General features: G+C 42.6%; 1 protein-coding gene across 1 annotated transcript; it reads left to right on the top strand.

Moving 5' to 3' along the window:
- The first annotated feature begins 12255 nt into the window (after nucleotides 1-12255).
- LOC109244299 (uncharacterized mitochondrial protein AtMg00810-like) lies at nucleotides 12256-13265 on the top strand. Its single transcript, XM_019411361.1, has 2 exons — nucleotides 12256-12734; nucleotides 12896-13265. Exons 1-2 carry the CDS (start codon nucleotides 12256-12258, stop codon nucleotides 13263-13265), a joined length of 849 nt encoding a protein of 282 aa, XP_019266906.1.
- Nucleotides 13266-13574: the final 309 nt, after the last annotated feature.

Raw genomic sequence — 13574 nt, 5'->3', positions numbered from 1 at the left:
GGGCCGCCTAAATTAAGCGGGGTGTCGAGCGACTGTATTCACATTGGGAGTGGTTCTACCAAGGCCGATGAGACCAAGCCAGTAGATGTGCGCTCAACTTTTGAGGAGACTCAGCGGCTCCGTTCTGTTTGGCCGACTTTATTGGCTTTTCAGTTTTGCACTTTCATTATCTAATTGAGCTTCTTTTTCATAGGCCTTTGGCAAGCTCATGTCCGAGCTGCTCCGCTGCGAATCCAGGTTGCGAAAAGCCTTGGAAGGGGAGAAATCCCTCAAGTTTCTCTGTGACAAAAGGGCAAAGGAGTTGGTATACATTCAATACGAGGCGAGTCGAAGTCTGGACTATGAAGGCTACCTTGAGAGACAGGTAACCTTTGTTTGAGGGGATGCATGTTTCTTCTTCTATCCTCGGAGACTAATATTTCGATGCTTCAGTTGTAGAGAAAAATGGAGGACCTGGAACGCCTTTGGGGTGAAGTTGGTCAGGCTAAGTATGAGCGTAATGAGCTAAGGGCCCAGAAAGATGCCCAAGTTGCGGCCAAGAAGAATTCTTTGGCCAAGGCTTCTGCCCTCGAGGTGCAAATCCGGAATGCTCGTGAAAACAGCTCAGTCCAGATGAGCATGATTGCAAGGCTCGGATCTGACCTTTTGAAGATGAAGGCCAAGGTTGTGGACGCCCGGGCTGAAGCTGAAGAGATTCGATCTAAGGCTGACAAGAAAGTGGTCGTCTATTTAAAAGATGCTGTCGATGCTCGGCCTGAGTTGAGAGGGGCTTCAGATCGGGAGAGAAAAGTAATGAATATGCCCGATGTAGATGCCAGAGGAAAACCCTCGAGGAGATCCATTCTAGGGGCTTCGATCTCTCGGAAGAGATAGTGCAGGCCAAGGCGAATGAATAGAATGCCAAGTTCCTCGTATCCGATACCGAGGAAAATGGGGAAGAGGCTAATGGACCCGCAGTCCCCGAGGGGAATTAGACTAGGCCTTTCCTTGCATTTAATGCTCTTAGAGAACATTGTAAATGAAGCTTTGTATTTTTTCATATATACATAAAAGGAAACCTTTCGGTTTTCTCTTTTCATGAATTTCTCTTTTCTTGAGTATGTCTTTCCTTGTCTTGAATTTTGGAGTTTGCCGATGATTAGCCAGATGAATTGTACTTCGAGGTAAAACCCTTAGGTTTACAAATCGGCCCTGAGGCTTGTTGGGCTGGCTTGTAGGCTCTTACGCACTTGCCCTTAGGTGCTTTTTAGTTAATCGTTTCGGGCTCAGTCTTCGAGTCGGATTTCGACTCGAGCTCATCGACCCTTAGGTTTTGAATTTTAGGTTGGCCCTTAGGCTCTTACACGTTAGGTCGGCACGACCTCTAATATGGGCTGGTGCTCGGGCTCTTACGCCTTGGATCGGTACGACCTCTAATATGGGCCGGCGCTTGGGCTCTTACGCTTTGGGACGGTACGACCTCTAATATTGGCTGGCGCCTGGGCTCTTATGCCTTGGGTCGGCACGACCTCTAATATTGGCTGGCGCCTAGGCTCTTATGCCTTGGGTCAGTACGACCTCTAATATTGGTTTTATTTTTCCCTCGTTAAAGACTTTTTGAAGTTTTTGTGTTCGCCCGACCCTTTGACGGTTTGATAAGAACCTCGATTGTGAATCGTTATGTAGCGATAAATGAGCACCTCGGGAGGTTTTGCTCGATGTCTGAATTGTTTTGAAGCCTGTGCTTGGAGCTGACATGATCGAAGCTCTTTTGCTTATACCGAGGGTAGCCTGATTAACCCGTTCTTTTCGAAGTAATTTAAAGGCCTGTGAATTTTATGGCGAGGTCAGGCGTCCCTGAGTTGCGTTAGTTTGGCCGGTACAGCCTTGTGACCGTAGTCGTTGTATTTGGCCGTAGCCTTTTAATCCCCGAGTGAAGTAGCTTCGGCGTCTATATTGAGGGTATGCCTTTTTAGGGGTCTTACAAATTCGAATATATAGCCTTAACTTTAAGATCAAGATTATGCCTTTTGTAAGGTCTTAAATTTGAACATGCCTTACTCGAGGTCTTACAGATAGGTTACTTGGCACAAGTATGATTCATCCCTGGCTCGAGGTCTTACAGATAGGTTACTTGGTACAAGTATAATTCATGCCTGGCTTGAGGTCTTACAGATTTTGTATTGCCTTATGGAGGTCTTACACTGTTGATAACGCCTCGTGGAGGTCTTACTTTTTCTTTTATTGCCATGTGGAGGGCTTTCGGGCTTGAGGTTGCCCTCTTAGGGTCTTCTGGCTTCGGGTTCTTGGTACCTTGATGGGGTGACCGTCGGCGACAGTCCCCGAGACGCCGAGAGTTTTTGGCTCTGGAGTGTTCTTTGTATATTTTGATGTTGCCTCATTGAGGGCTTACGAGCTCGAAGTTTCTATCCCGAAGGTCTTACGGCTTCGAGTTTTTGATGTCAGTCCCCAAGTGTTCGAGAAATTTCTGGCTCTGGAGCCGTTTCTTTAAAAAATAGCGTATTTCTTTGAAACGCAGAGTGTTTTGATGGAAAAATATTCCTTGATTACTTGGCACAAGTATACATGTTTTTGTCGTCATGGGTTCACTTATTCTATGCGGACACGGTTCATTCGATCGTTTGGCCCAATACATCATTTTCCTATCGAGGCCTTTTTTGGCTCATCTTGACTTCTTCGAGGGTGTGATCTCCCGTAGGGATGCCCCCCAATATTCGAGGTTGATTGAAGAGAAGCCTTGAATACTCGTTAAGTTCTTCTTAGGTAGCATATAGATGTTGCCTCGTTAAAACCTTGCCGGTAAAACCCTTCTTGGGATAAAATCCGATTGAAGAAAAAGAGTGCAACGCATGCTCTAAAACCTAAGGTTTCAAGCTGGAAAGTGCTTCGATTGTTCTAGCCGGACTCCTGCACATAGGTTAGTGTAAGATACAAATAAAAAGGGAGACGGTTATACCTTAGTGGAGGTGGCGCTTCAAGCCTCGATATGCTCTAACCGCTTGTTCCAGGGATGCGGTATGGTCCTTTTCTCGTTTATTCGGATGCAGCCGAGAATGTAGCTTCTGATTGCTACTTCACTGTTTGCTCATCCTTTGGTTCCTTCAATGTTGAAGGCGTCGATGCCGGTGCACAACGAACATCTCTCTTGCTGCGTGCTATTCTCCGTATACAGTTTTTATTCCGTCCTTCGTCGGAAACTTCATCATTAGATGAAGGGTTGATGGTACTGCTCTCATGCAGTGTATCCATGGTCTCCAAGTAAGTCATTGTACCTCATGTCTCCTTCGATAACATGAAATTTGACGTTTTAAATTATGCTGGCCACGTTGACCGGGAGGATGATTTCCTCTTTCGTTGTCTCGCTCGCCATGTTGAATCTGTTGAGGACTCGAGAAGCGGGCACGATTTAGTCGAGCAGTCCGAGCCGCTCCACCACCCTCGACCATATAATGTTGGCCAAGCTACCTGGATCCACAAGTATACATTTAATTTGAAATGTATTCACAAGAAAAGAAATTACCAGTGCATCGTTATGAGGCTGAGACAGGGTCTCGATGTCCTCGTCGCTGAATGTGAGAGCGTCTTCGGGTATGTAACCTCGAGTTCGCTTTTCCTTGGTGATGGATATTTTTGTTCGTTTGACAATGGGTTCCTCTGGGATGTCGACTCCCCCAACAATCATGTGGATGACATGTTGTGGTTCTTCTGTTTCATTTTTCTTGTTCGCCTCTCTTTCCCAAAATTTATTTTTGGCTTGGTCGCTGAGGAACTCTCGGAGGTGTCCTTTGCTCAGTAGTCGGGCTACTTCTTCTCGGAGCTGTCTGCAATCTTTGGTCCTATGACCGTGTGTGCCGTGGAATTCGCACGTCAGGTTGGAGTTCCTTTACGACGGATCTGATAGTACGGGTTTTGGCCACCTAGCGTCTCTAATTATACCTATGGTTGATACAATGTCCAAAACATCGACGTTGAAGTTGTACTCATATAACTGGGGTGCCTCCGTCGACCCTGTGTATCTGTCGAATCTGGCTCTGCTCACGAGTCCCCGAGTATTCTGACCTCGGTCTGTCTTTCGGTCATTTCGGGGTATGTTACGCCTTGGGGTGTTTCTTCGATCTTCGGTTTATGGTTGATACCTTTCCTTGTTTGGCCTTGGTTCCTTTGCCAAGAGCCTGCTAGGATATACTGAGCCCGAGGGGCTCTTTGTTGGTCGTCCTCGACTCTAATATTTGATTGATATCGGTTGTGGACATCCTATCAAGTCACGGCAGGATATTCAACCAAGTTCTTCTTTAGCTGCTTTGAAGCTACCGAGCTACGTTCGTTCAAACCTTGGGTGAAGGCCTGTACTGCCCATCATCGGAGACTGGAGGTAACTCCATTCGCACCATTTGAAAGCGAGATACAAACTCCCGTAGCATCTCGTTTTCCCTCTGTTTGATTTTAAAGACGACGGATTTCCTTGTAGCAACCTTGGCACCGACGTGTGCCCAGCATGGCAAATGAGTCTATCGAATTCGGGGCTAGGTTGTGATACCACATCATGGCCCCTTGCAAAAGTATTTCTCCGAACTTTTTTAGCAGGACAGATTCAATCTCGTCATCCTTCAGGTCGTTGCCCTTCATCGCGCAAGTGTAAGCAGTGATGTGCTCGTTTGAGTCCGAGGTTCCGTTATACTTCGGAAGGTCGGGCATTCTGAATTTCTTCGGGATGGGCTTTGGAGCAGCATTTGATGAGAATGGCTTTTGTACAAATTTCTTTGAATCTACACCCTTCAGAATCGGGGGTGCGCCTGGGATCTGATCGACCCTTGAAGTGTAGGTATCCACCTTTTTGTCGTTGACTTCTATCTTCTTTTCGCCCGATTCAATCCTCTTTGTGAGGTCCTCGAGCATCTTTATGATGGCAGGGTCGGCTGCTGACCCGTTGTTGCTTGATCTTTCTAGTACTTATTCAGCTTGAGGAGCCGTTTTTCGGTGCTGCTGTGCTCGGAGTTTTTTGGTGGCTTTGCAGTTGAGTAATCGCCAGCTGTTGTGCCTACAACATCTCAAAAATGACTTGAAGGCTAACCTCTCGTTCCTCCCGAGCTGGGGTTTTTGTACTTCTTGATGGTTTTCTTGGCGTATACTCCTGTTAGTATGGGAGCTTATATCGATGTGTTGGGCATTGCACGAGACCACATCCACGGGAATTGGTTCTGGTGCATCCTCAGGGTTTTGCGGTGGTACTCCGATGCCTGGAACAGCTACACCATTCTCTCCATGGTCCTCAGGACCGTTGTTCTCATGTGCATTCACTGAGTTAGACATTTTGACCTGAAATAAAAGATTCTTGGACAAGAAAAAGTGTGAAAGATAACTTGCGTTGTTCAGTAAACTAGCACGAAAATAATCACTATTATTTTTATCCCCACGGTGGGCGCCAAACTGTTTACCTTGAAAATGAAAATAACAATTAGATTTAATTTTGTGGTTCTAAAAATACGTGATTTATTTTTGTACTAGTTGTTAGGCCATATATGCTAAGTGTGAGGCTAGAAAATAAGGTAAGATCTTGAAGATAGAACGTTGTGCAAACCGAGTAGCCGAGAATTGGAGTCTCGAGCTAGCCTATACTAGGCCTCGAGGTCGCGCTAAAGCGTTAGGCTATGGATAGCCGATGAAGGACTAAGAATTCTAAGCGCTTTGATGGGGCTCTTTATGATCATTGAAGAATAATAAATGAAGAACAATCAACGAAACATAATAAAGGTAATAAATGTAAGCAACAAAATCAAGAGAGAATGTGTTTAAGTTAAGGAGCAAAGAATGTTCTTGTTCTTGTATTAAATATCATGTGTGCAAAAAATGACAAGGATCCCCTTTATATAGGAGGGGGAATCCCAACACAATACAGGTGCATTTATTACAAAGATATGAGACTGGTACAACCATTTATTACAAAGATATGAGACTGGTACAACCATTTATTACAAAGATCAACGGCTGGTACAACCATTTAATGCCACGGTACAGACTTGTACTATTCTTGTAGACCCGGTTAGCTTTAACCATATGCCTATTGGGAATTTCCCGCTCGTCCAAGATAGCCGCCGATTTGCACTGCCCCGAGCCCCGGGGTCAAACTTCGAGCTATGCTTGGAGGTTTCCGAAAATGGGCTGTGAAATGCCATAATGATTATAAAATTGGACTCTCCGATTTTAGCCGTATACAAATGTAATGCCAATGTCAAGCACAAAGCGATATTTCACGTCTGATTTCACAAGACGCTTTAAAGCTGTATTCACATAGTCCATTGGCACTTCAGAATTATTTTTTTAGAAAGAAAGCTGTTGGCCCAAGTAAAATTTGTTTTGATGATTGACAAAGAAACTCAAGCATGAGGCCTATACACAGTGTATACAGACATGGGCAGAGTTACGGATTTGAAGTTTATGGGTTCCTACAACGATTTCGAGTTATATATATATAATACTAACTGGGTTTTCAGTCAAATATGTATAGATATTTAGTGAACTTCTTAATACAAATACAGAATTTGAGCAAAAATGATTGTGTTCACGGAACTCATATCTTAAAGTTGGATACGCCTCTGGTCTTGAGTTCACACTCCGCCACGCACAAAAGCTTGGTATTGAGTGAGGAATAGTATAGAGCGGCAGACCCGTTATATATTGAGTTTCAAATCGTGTTTCAACTTACCCTTGGGAATTTTTCTGTAATCAGAGAAGAAAAATCGTCGTTATATAAATTTCGTTAATGAAAAAGTGGTTAAAAAGGTTATAGAGATAGATATTTCTTCTATCATTCATTCTTTCTCTTATTTTGATTTGTCTAAATTTTTTTATAAACCAAGAAATCTCTACACTAGATTAACCACTAAATAAAGTAATTTAAATTAAGGCAAGCCGTGTTTAACATGTTTACTATACAAAATTTGTGATGTCAACATTTTTAAACTACTTTCACTTTGTGATTTTCCCTTGTTATTGTTGGCATACACAACTCTACGCAACCCAACAGATCTCCATAGCCCAAGCTATATTTGCATCAGCAGGCCCAACCCAATAGCTAATACGTTTAGCACATTCAGTTTTGTAACACATTGTAATACTAGACCACTTAGTAACATAGCCTCTTTTACATTTGATTGTATAGCCATTTCATGTAAGTATATAAATGCTTAGGACTATTTTAGAAACAACAGATTATTCATTTATAAAAAGATTAGATATTTTTCTCTCAATTTCTCTCTCTCTTTCTCCGAAGATTAGGGCATTTCCACCATGGAAATTCCCTCTTAGCTTCCGCAAATTTCACCGTTAACATGGTATCAGAGCCAGGCCCATCCCAATTATTGTTACTAATGTCGGGCCCCAATTTATGTTGTCCACGCTCCAGTTTGCAGGCGTGGGCGTGAAGGGGGGTGTTGAGTTATCTCACATCGGTGGGATTTGAGGTCCTTGGTCTCCTTATATGGTCTTGGGCAATCCTCACCTCATAAGCTAGCTTTTGGGATTAAGTTAGGCCCAAGGTCCATTTATCATCCTGCGGAGTTTAGTCTTGCGAATCTATTTTCCCTCCGTTGGGTATCGTGATGACACCTAGTCTTAGGAACTAGGTAAGCCTAACATTTACTGAATAACAATAACAATAACAATAAATAAATCTAACAGTCTCGAAATAGAAATCTCTACAAAATTTACAATTCCCAAAACCGATAGTACAAGTCATAAGCTCTACAGAGTTCGCTACAACTTCTAAATACAACTGTCTGGAAATAAGTAAAATAGTGTGAATACAAAATAGGAAGGTGACTCCGAAGCCTGCGAACGCAGCAGCAGGTTTACCTTGAGTCTTCACAGCAATGATCCACACACCGACTACCGATCAAATACCTGGATCTGCACAAAAATGTGAAGAAGCGTAGTATGAGCACACCACAGCGGTGACCAGTATGTATCAAGACTAACATCAGTGGAGTAGTGACGAGGAACAGTCAAGACACCTACTGGTCTAATAACCTGAACAAATATAAGAATAGGAACAACATGGTATGATATCTACATAAAGACTATGCAATATGCCTAACAATACAGTAATTGCAATAAGAAAGGAAGACAACAAGTATCAGCGGAATACCATAATAATGACACAGAAAAGTGAACGGAAACACAACCTAAATCCGACATCACAGTTACAGCAAAGACAAGAAATAACTCAGCAACTATGACTGCTCTCACATCGGGTTTTAGTCGACAAATTCCACGAGGTGCTGTGCCTCGGAAAAATCACAACTCACGGGTCTCAATACTTGAACCCTAACACTTGGCATCATGTGCCCTCGTAACACCTCATAACTGCACTAAAGACTCACATGCCCAATAGAGCCATTCTCACATAGAAGGCAAGTAAACAAGGGTGTGCATCAATACTCAACAATATCAAGAAAACCCTTTATCCGAAAAGAGTGCTTAACTACGTGTATGCTTGAGCAAGTGTCCCAACATAGTTCATACCGGCTAGTGAGCATAAGGAAAAGAACGGAGATCACGTAGAATGTTTTCTCACAGCTTTCACAATATAAAGCTCACACAGGTAAACGTACCGCCACACATATATCAACAACAAGAATTCCCTTAGGCCATCACAAATCATCACAATCAATCCCTGACATAGCCCACCTTGTCTCGCCACGTGTGCACTAATAAAGTAAGTGCCCGCCTTGTCTCGCCACACGTGCAATATAATGTTCCCACCTCGTCTCGCCATATGCGCAACCCATATATATATATATATATATATATATATATACACACACACACACGCCGCATGTGCAAATATCAAGAGTAACAATAGCATGGCAGAAACCTTGTGCAATCCAATAACACTCACACGGCAGAAAGCTCGTGCATCAAAATAACAACCAACACATGGCAAAAACCTCGTGCATCACAATAACAACCGCATGGCAGAAACCTCGTGCATCACAAAAACAACCGCATGGTAGAAACCTCGTGCATCACAATAACAAGTACAACAGTAACAATGACAATAAATACAAGAGTACGACAAGTAAATCAATTCAAAAACTTTCGATCATAAAGAAACGGTAGAAGTAGTTCATAAGGAATAACTGCAATGGAGAATACTAGGCGTAATAAGAACAGCTCAATGAGGGAGGAAACAATATGTAACAACGATTCCACAATATACAGTTCAACAACAATGGAGCTAACACGAGTCGAATAATTCCAAGTAAGGACCTGTCAACTAAAATATAGGATATCTAAACGTCATTTAAGGTTGGGCAATTACGAAGAATATACAACAAATTCAATTAAGGATAAGCGGTGGTAAGATAATCATAATCTCAATTAAGACTAAACAATTACAGGATGAGATAATAATAATTCCAAATAAAGATAAGCAGTGTTATGAAAAGATAGCACGACAATAGAAAAGGTTAAAATCTTCAGTTAAGTCAAATAAGAGTCAAATAGGCAATAAGAGTAAATCATAAAGCAATTAATTCCAATTAAATCATGTAAAGGTGAAACTAGTAAATAGGAAACTCAATCATATCAAGAACAATTTCATACTCAGTGAATATGAGGACCTAGAACCCTAAAAGGCCAACTTCCATAAATAAGTCCGAGCACGCACTCATCACCTCGCGTACACGGACTACAATTTTCATAGGAGACTCAAATCCTAAGGGAAGGTTTCCCCACACAAGGTTATGCAAGATACTAACCTCAAAGAAGACAAACCGATACTCAAAAATGAACTTCTCGGGTGAGATGACCTCCGGACGGCTCCAAAATAACTTCCAAGCATAAATAAGACTCATAAGAAACTATTCTGGATCATAAAGTCTCAATCTTTATCAAAATCTAAAAATTGACCCAAAAGTTGACCCCCGAGCCCGCACCTCGGAACCCAACAAATTTCACAAAATCCGAACACCCATTCCGATATGAGTTCCACCATACAATCATTATCAAATTCCGATACCATTTCGTCCTTCAAATCATGATTTTTCATTTTAAAAATTTTCTTCAAAAATCTCCATTTTCCTAAACTCAAAACACAAATTAAATGATTAAAACAAAGATAAAATCATGGAATATAATAAATTCTAGGTGTAGAACACTTACCCAATCGATTTGCTTCAAAATCCACAAAGAATCGCTCAAAACCGAGCTCTACAAGTCAAAATATGATAAAAATGGTCTAACCCTCGATTTAAAGATCTTATATTCTACCCAGATGACTATGCATCGCGATCGCGAGGGTTCTTCCGCTATCGCGAAGAAGGAAAAGAAGGCTGCCCAGAATGACCCTATGCAAATGCGAAAGAAGAGATGCGAACGCGGATAACATTAAGCTAGACTTACGCGATCACGTGCCCAAAGACTCGAACGCGAAGAACAGAGTGAGGAAGCAAGACTACCAATACGCGAACGCGGAAGATCAAACGCGAACGCGGTGAAAAAGATTTCAAAAGTCCGCGATCGCGAACCGTACTATGCAAACGCGATGAAGAAAAATAGGGCAGATAAACAAAACACTACGCGATCGTGACTGGAACTACACGATCGCGAAAGAGAACATCAGACACCAGAAACCAGCAATCCAAAAATAGAAGAAATTGGCCCGTAGCTCATCCGAAACACACACGAGGCCCTCGGGACCCGTCTAAACACACAAACAAGTTCTATAACGTAACATGGACTCGCTCGGGGCCTCAAATCACATCAAACAACACCGAAAATGCAAATCGCGCCATGAATCAAACTTATGAACTTTCAAATCTTCCAACTTTTAGAACTCATGCCGAAACCTATCAAATAAACCTGGAACAACACCAAATTTTGCAAACAAGTCCCAAATGACATAACAAGCTGTTCCAACTATCGAAATCACATTCTGGCCTCGATATCACAAAAGTAAACTCTTGGTCAAACTTCTCCATCTTCCGAACTTCAACTTTTCCAATTTTCGCCGAAATGCTCAAATTACCCTACGAACCTCCAATTCCAAGTCCGGACGCGCGCCTAAGTCCAAATCACCAAACGAAGCTGTTGACATCATCCAAAACTCATTGCGGAGCCATTTACTCAAAAGTCAAATTTTGGTCAAATTCTCACTATTTAAGCTTCCAAAACTAGAATCCTTCTTTCAATTCGACGAATCATCCGGTAACCCAATTTGACCACGCACGTAAGATAATGCACATAATACGAAGCTGCTCAAGATCTTAAGCCGCTCCCTTAAGCTAGAACATAGTAAAAGCAATCCCACTCGTCTCAATAATACCCATGGTGCGGAGAAGGCGATGGCACTCCTCCTGAAAATTAGTGCACTCTCTGAAGCCAAACCACTGAATGTAGGAGGGCCATATTTCTTGAACCTTTCAAGTCTAAAATGCTCTTCCTCAGATGCTTCTGCCCTAACCATGGGCTGAACTTGAACTACAGACTGTATCGCCATGACACCTGGAACCTGATCAACGTGAACTTGCTGCTCTAGAGTGTGGGCGGTGGAAGTCTGAGTCCCTCCCCCAATCTATGAAGTAGCTGGCACAACCGGAATCAACCCCTCCTGAGCCAATGTGCCAAACATGCTCAGGAACTATGCTAAGGTCTCCTGAAGTCCGGGGGTAACAACAGGCGCCTCCTGTACTTGTCCCCCAACTGGAGCTACTGGCGGCTCCTCAACTACTGCTCTGTTAGGTGCTCTAGCTGCGGCACGTGCTTCTCGTCGGCCTCTACCTCTGTCTCTAGTGACACCTGCTCCGAGAGCAGCGTCATCGATGACTGCAGCACATGTCCTCACCATATATGAGAGAATAGAATGATAAAAGTTCAAACTCCACAATCAATAAGCTTGCACGATAGGAATGAAAGAAGTGAGATTGTCCTAAAAGTTCCGTAGCCTCTCGAAGATAGGTACAGACGTCTCCGTACCGATCCGCAAGATTCTACTAAACTCGCTTATGACTCGTAGCAACGATGAACCTAGAGCTCTGATACTTAGAACTTGATGTTAATAATGCCTTCCTCCATGGTGATCTCCATGAGGAAGTCTACATGAAGGTTCCCCTTGTGCTTCAGGTTTCCCCTACTGATTCTTCTTCATTACCTTTGGTTTGTAAGCTCAAAAAGTCTCTATATGGACTCAAGCAAGCCTCCAAACAATGATTTTCTAAGTTGTCTAAGGCTTTGTCTATAAGAGACTACATTTCTAGTATGAATGACTATTCACTATTCACCAAATCTACCTCTACTTCTCTGACAGTCCTAGCAGTGTATGTTGATGATATTTTACTAGATGGGGATGATGTTGTTGAATTAGACAGTGTGATGCTATTCTTTGATCAACAATTCAAGATTAAGGATTTGGGGACAATCCATTATTTTCTTGGTTTGGAGGTCACCAAATGTCCTCATGGCTACATCATCAGTCAACAAAAATTCACAAATGACTTGCTGGCAGAGTTCCATTGCAAAAATATTTCCCCTATTGTGACTCCTCTTGATGCTTCTGTCAAGTTGTATGTTGACATGGGTGCCCCTTTGACTGATCCCAGCATATATAGGAGAATTATTGGCAAACTCAACTTTCTCAAACATACAAGGCCTGATTTATCTTTTTGTGTTCAACATCTAAGTCAATTTCTTCAGGCTCCTCAAGTTCCCCATATGTTTGCTGCCCTTCATGTGTTAAGGTATCTATCCAATGCCCCTGATTTAGGGATCCTTCTATCTTCCTCTTTTGATGTTTCTATCAAGGCCTACTCTGATTCTGATTAGGCTGCCTGTGCTGAGTCAAGAAGGTCTGTTTCTGGTTTTTATATTACACTTGGTGATTCCCAATCTCCTGGAAAAGCAAGAAGCACCCCACAGTTTCATTGTCTTCTACTAAAGTTGAATCCAGGGCTCTTAGAAAGGTGGTTGCAGATGTCTCATGGTTGGTCCGGGTACTGGGTGATCTTGGTTTACATGTTTCTGCCCCTGTTCCCATCTACTGTGACAGTCTTGCTGCTTTACACATTTTCAAGAATCCAGTCTTCCATGAACGGACAAAGCATATCGAAATTGATTGTCACTATGTGCGTGAAAGTCTCCATTTTGGGCTGATATCTCTGCATTTTGCGCCCAGTTCTACCCAGCTTGCTAATATTATGGCAATGCCTCTTCCTAGGCCCTTCATCATTCTTTACTTGGCAAGCTTGGTGTGTTATCACCCCCAAGCTTGAGGGGGGGGGGGGGGTATTGACATACACAGCTCTACACAATCCGACAGATCTCCACAGCCCAAGCTATATCTACAGCAACAGGCTCAGCCCAATAGCTAATACGTTTAGCACATTCAGTTGTAACACATTGTAAAACTAGACCACTTAGTAAGATAGCCTTTTTTACATTTGATTGTATAGCCATGTCATGCAAGTATATAAATGCTTAGGACTATTCTAGAAACAACAAATTATTCATTTTAATAAAAAGATCAGATATTTTTCTCTCAATTTCTCTCTCTCTCTCTCTCTTTCTCTGAAGATTAGGGC

This window comes from Nicotiana attenuata, unplaced genomic scaffold, assembly GCF_001879085.1.
Source record: "Nicotiana attenuata strain UT unplaced genomic scaffold, NIATTr2, whole genome shotgun sequence".
In the NCBI taxonomy this organism is placed as follows: domain Eukaryota; kingdom Viridiplantae; phylum Streptophyta; class Magnoliopsida; order Solanales; family Solanaceae; genus Nicotiana; species Nicotiana attenuata.
Note: the sequence above shows the minus strand (reverse complement) of the source record. Positions and strands in the feature narration are given on the sequence as shown.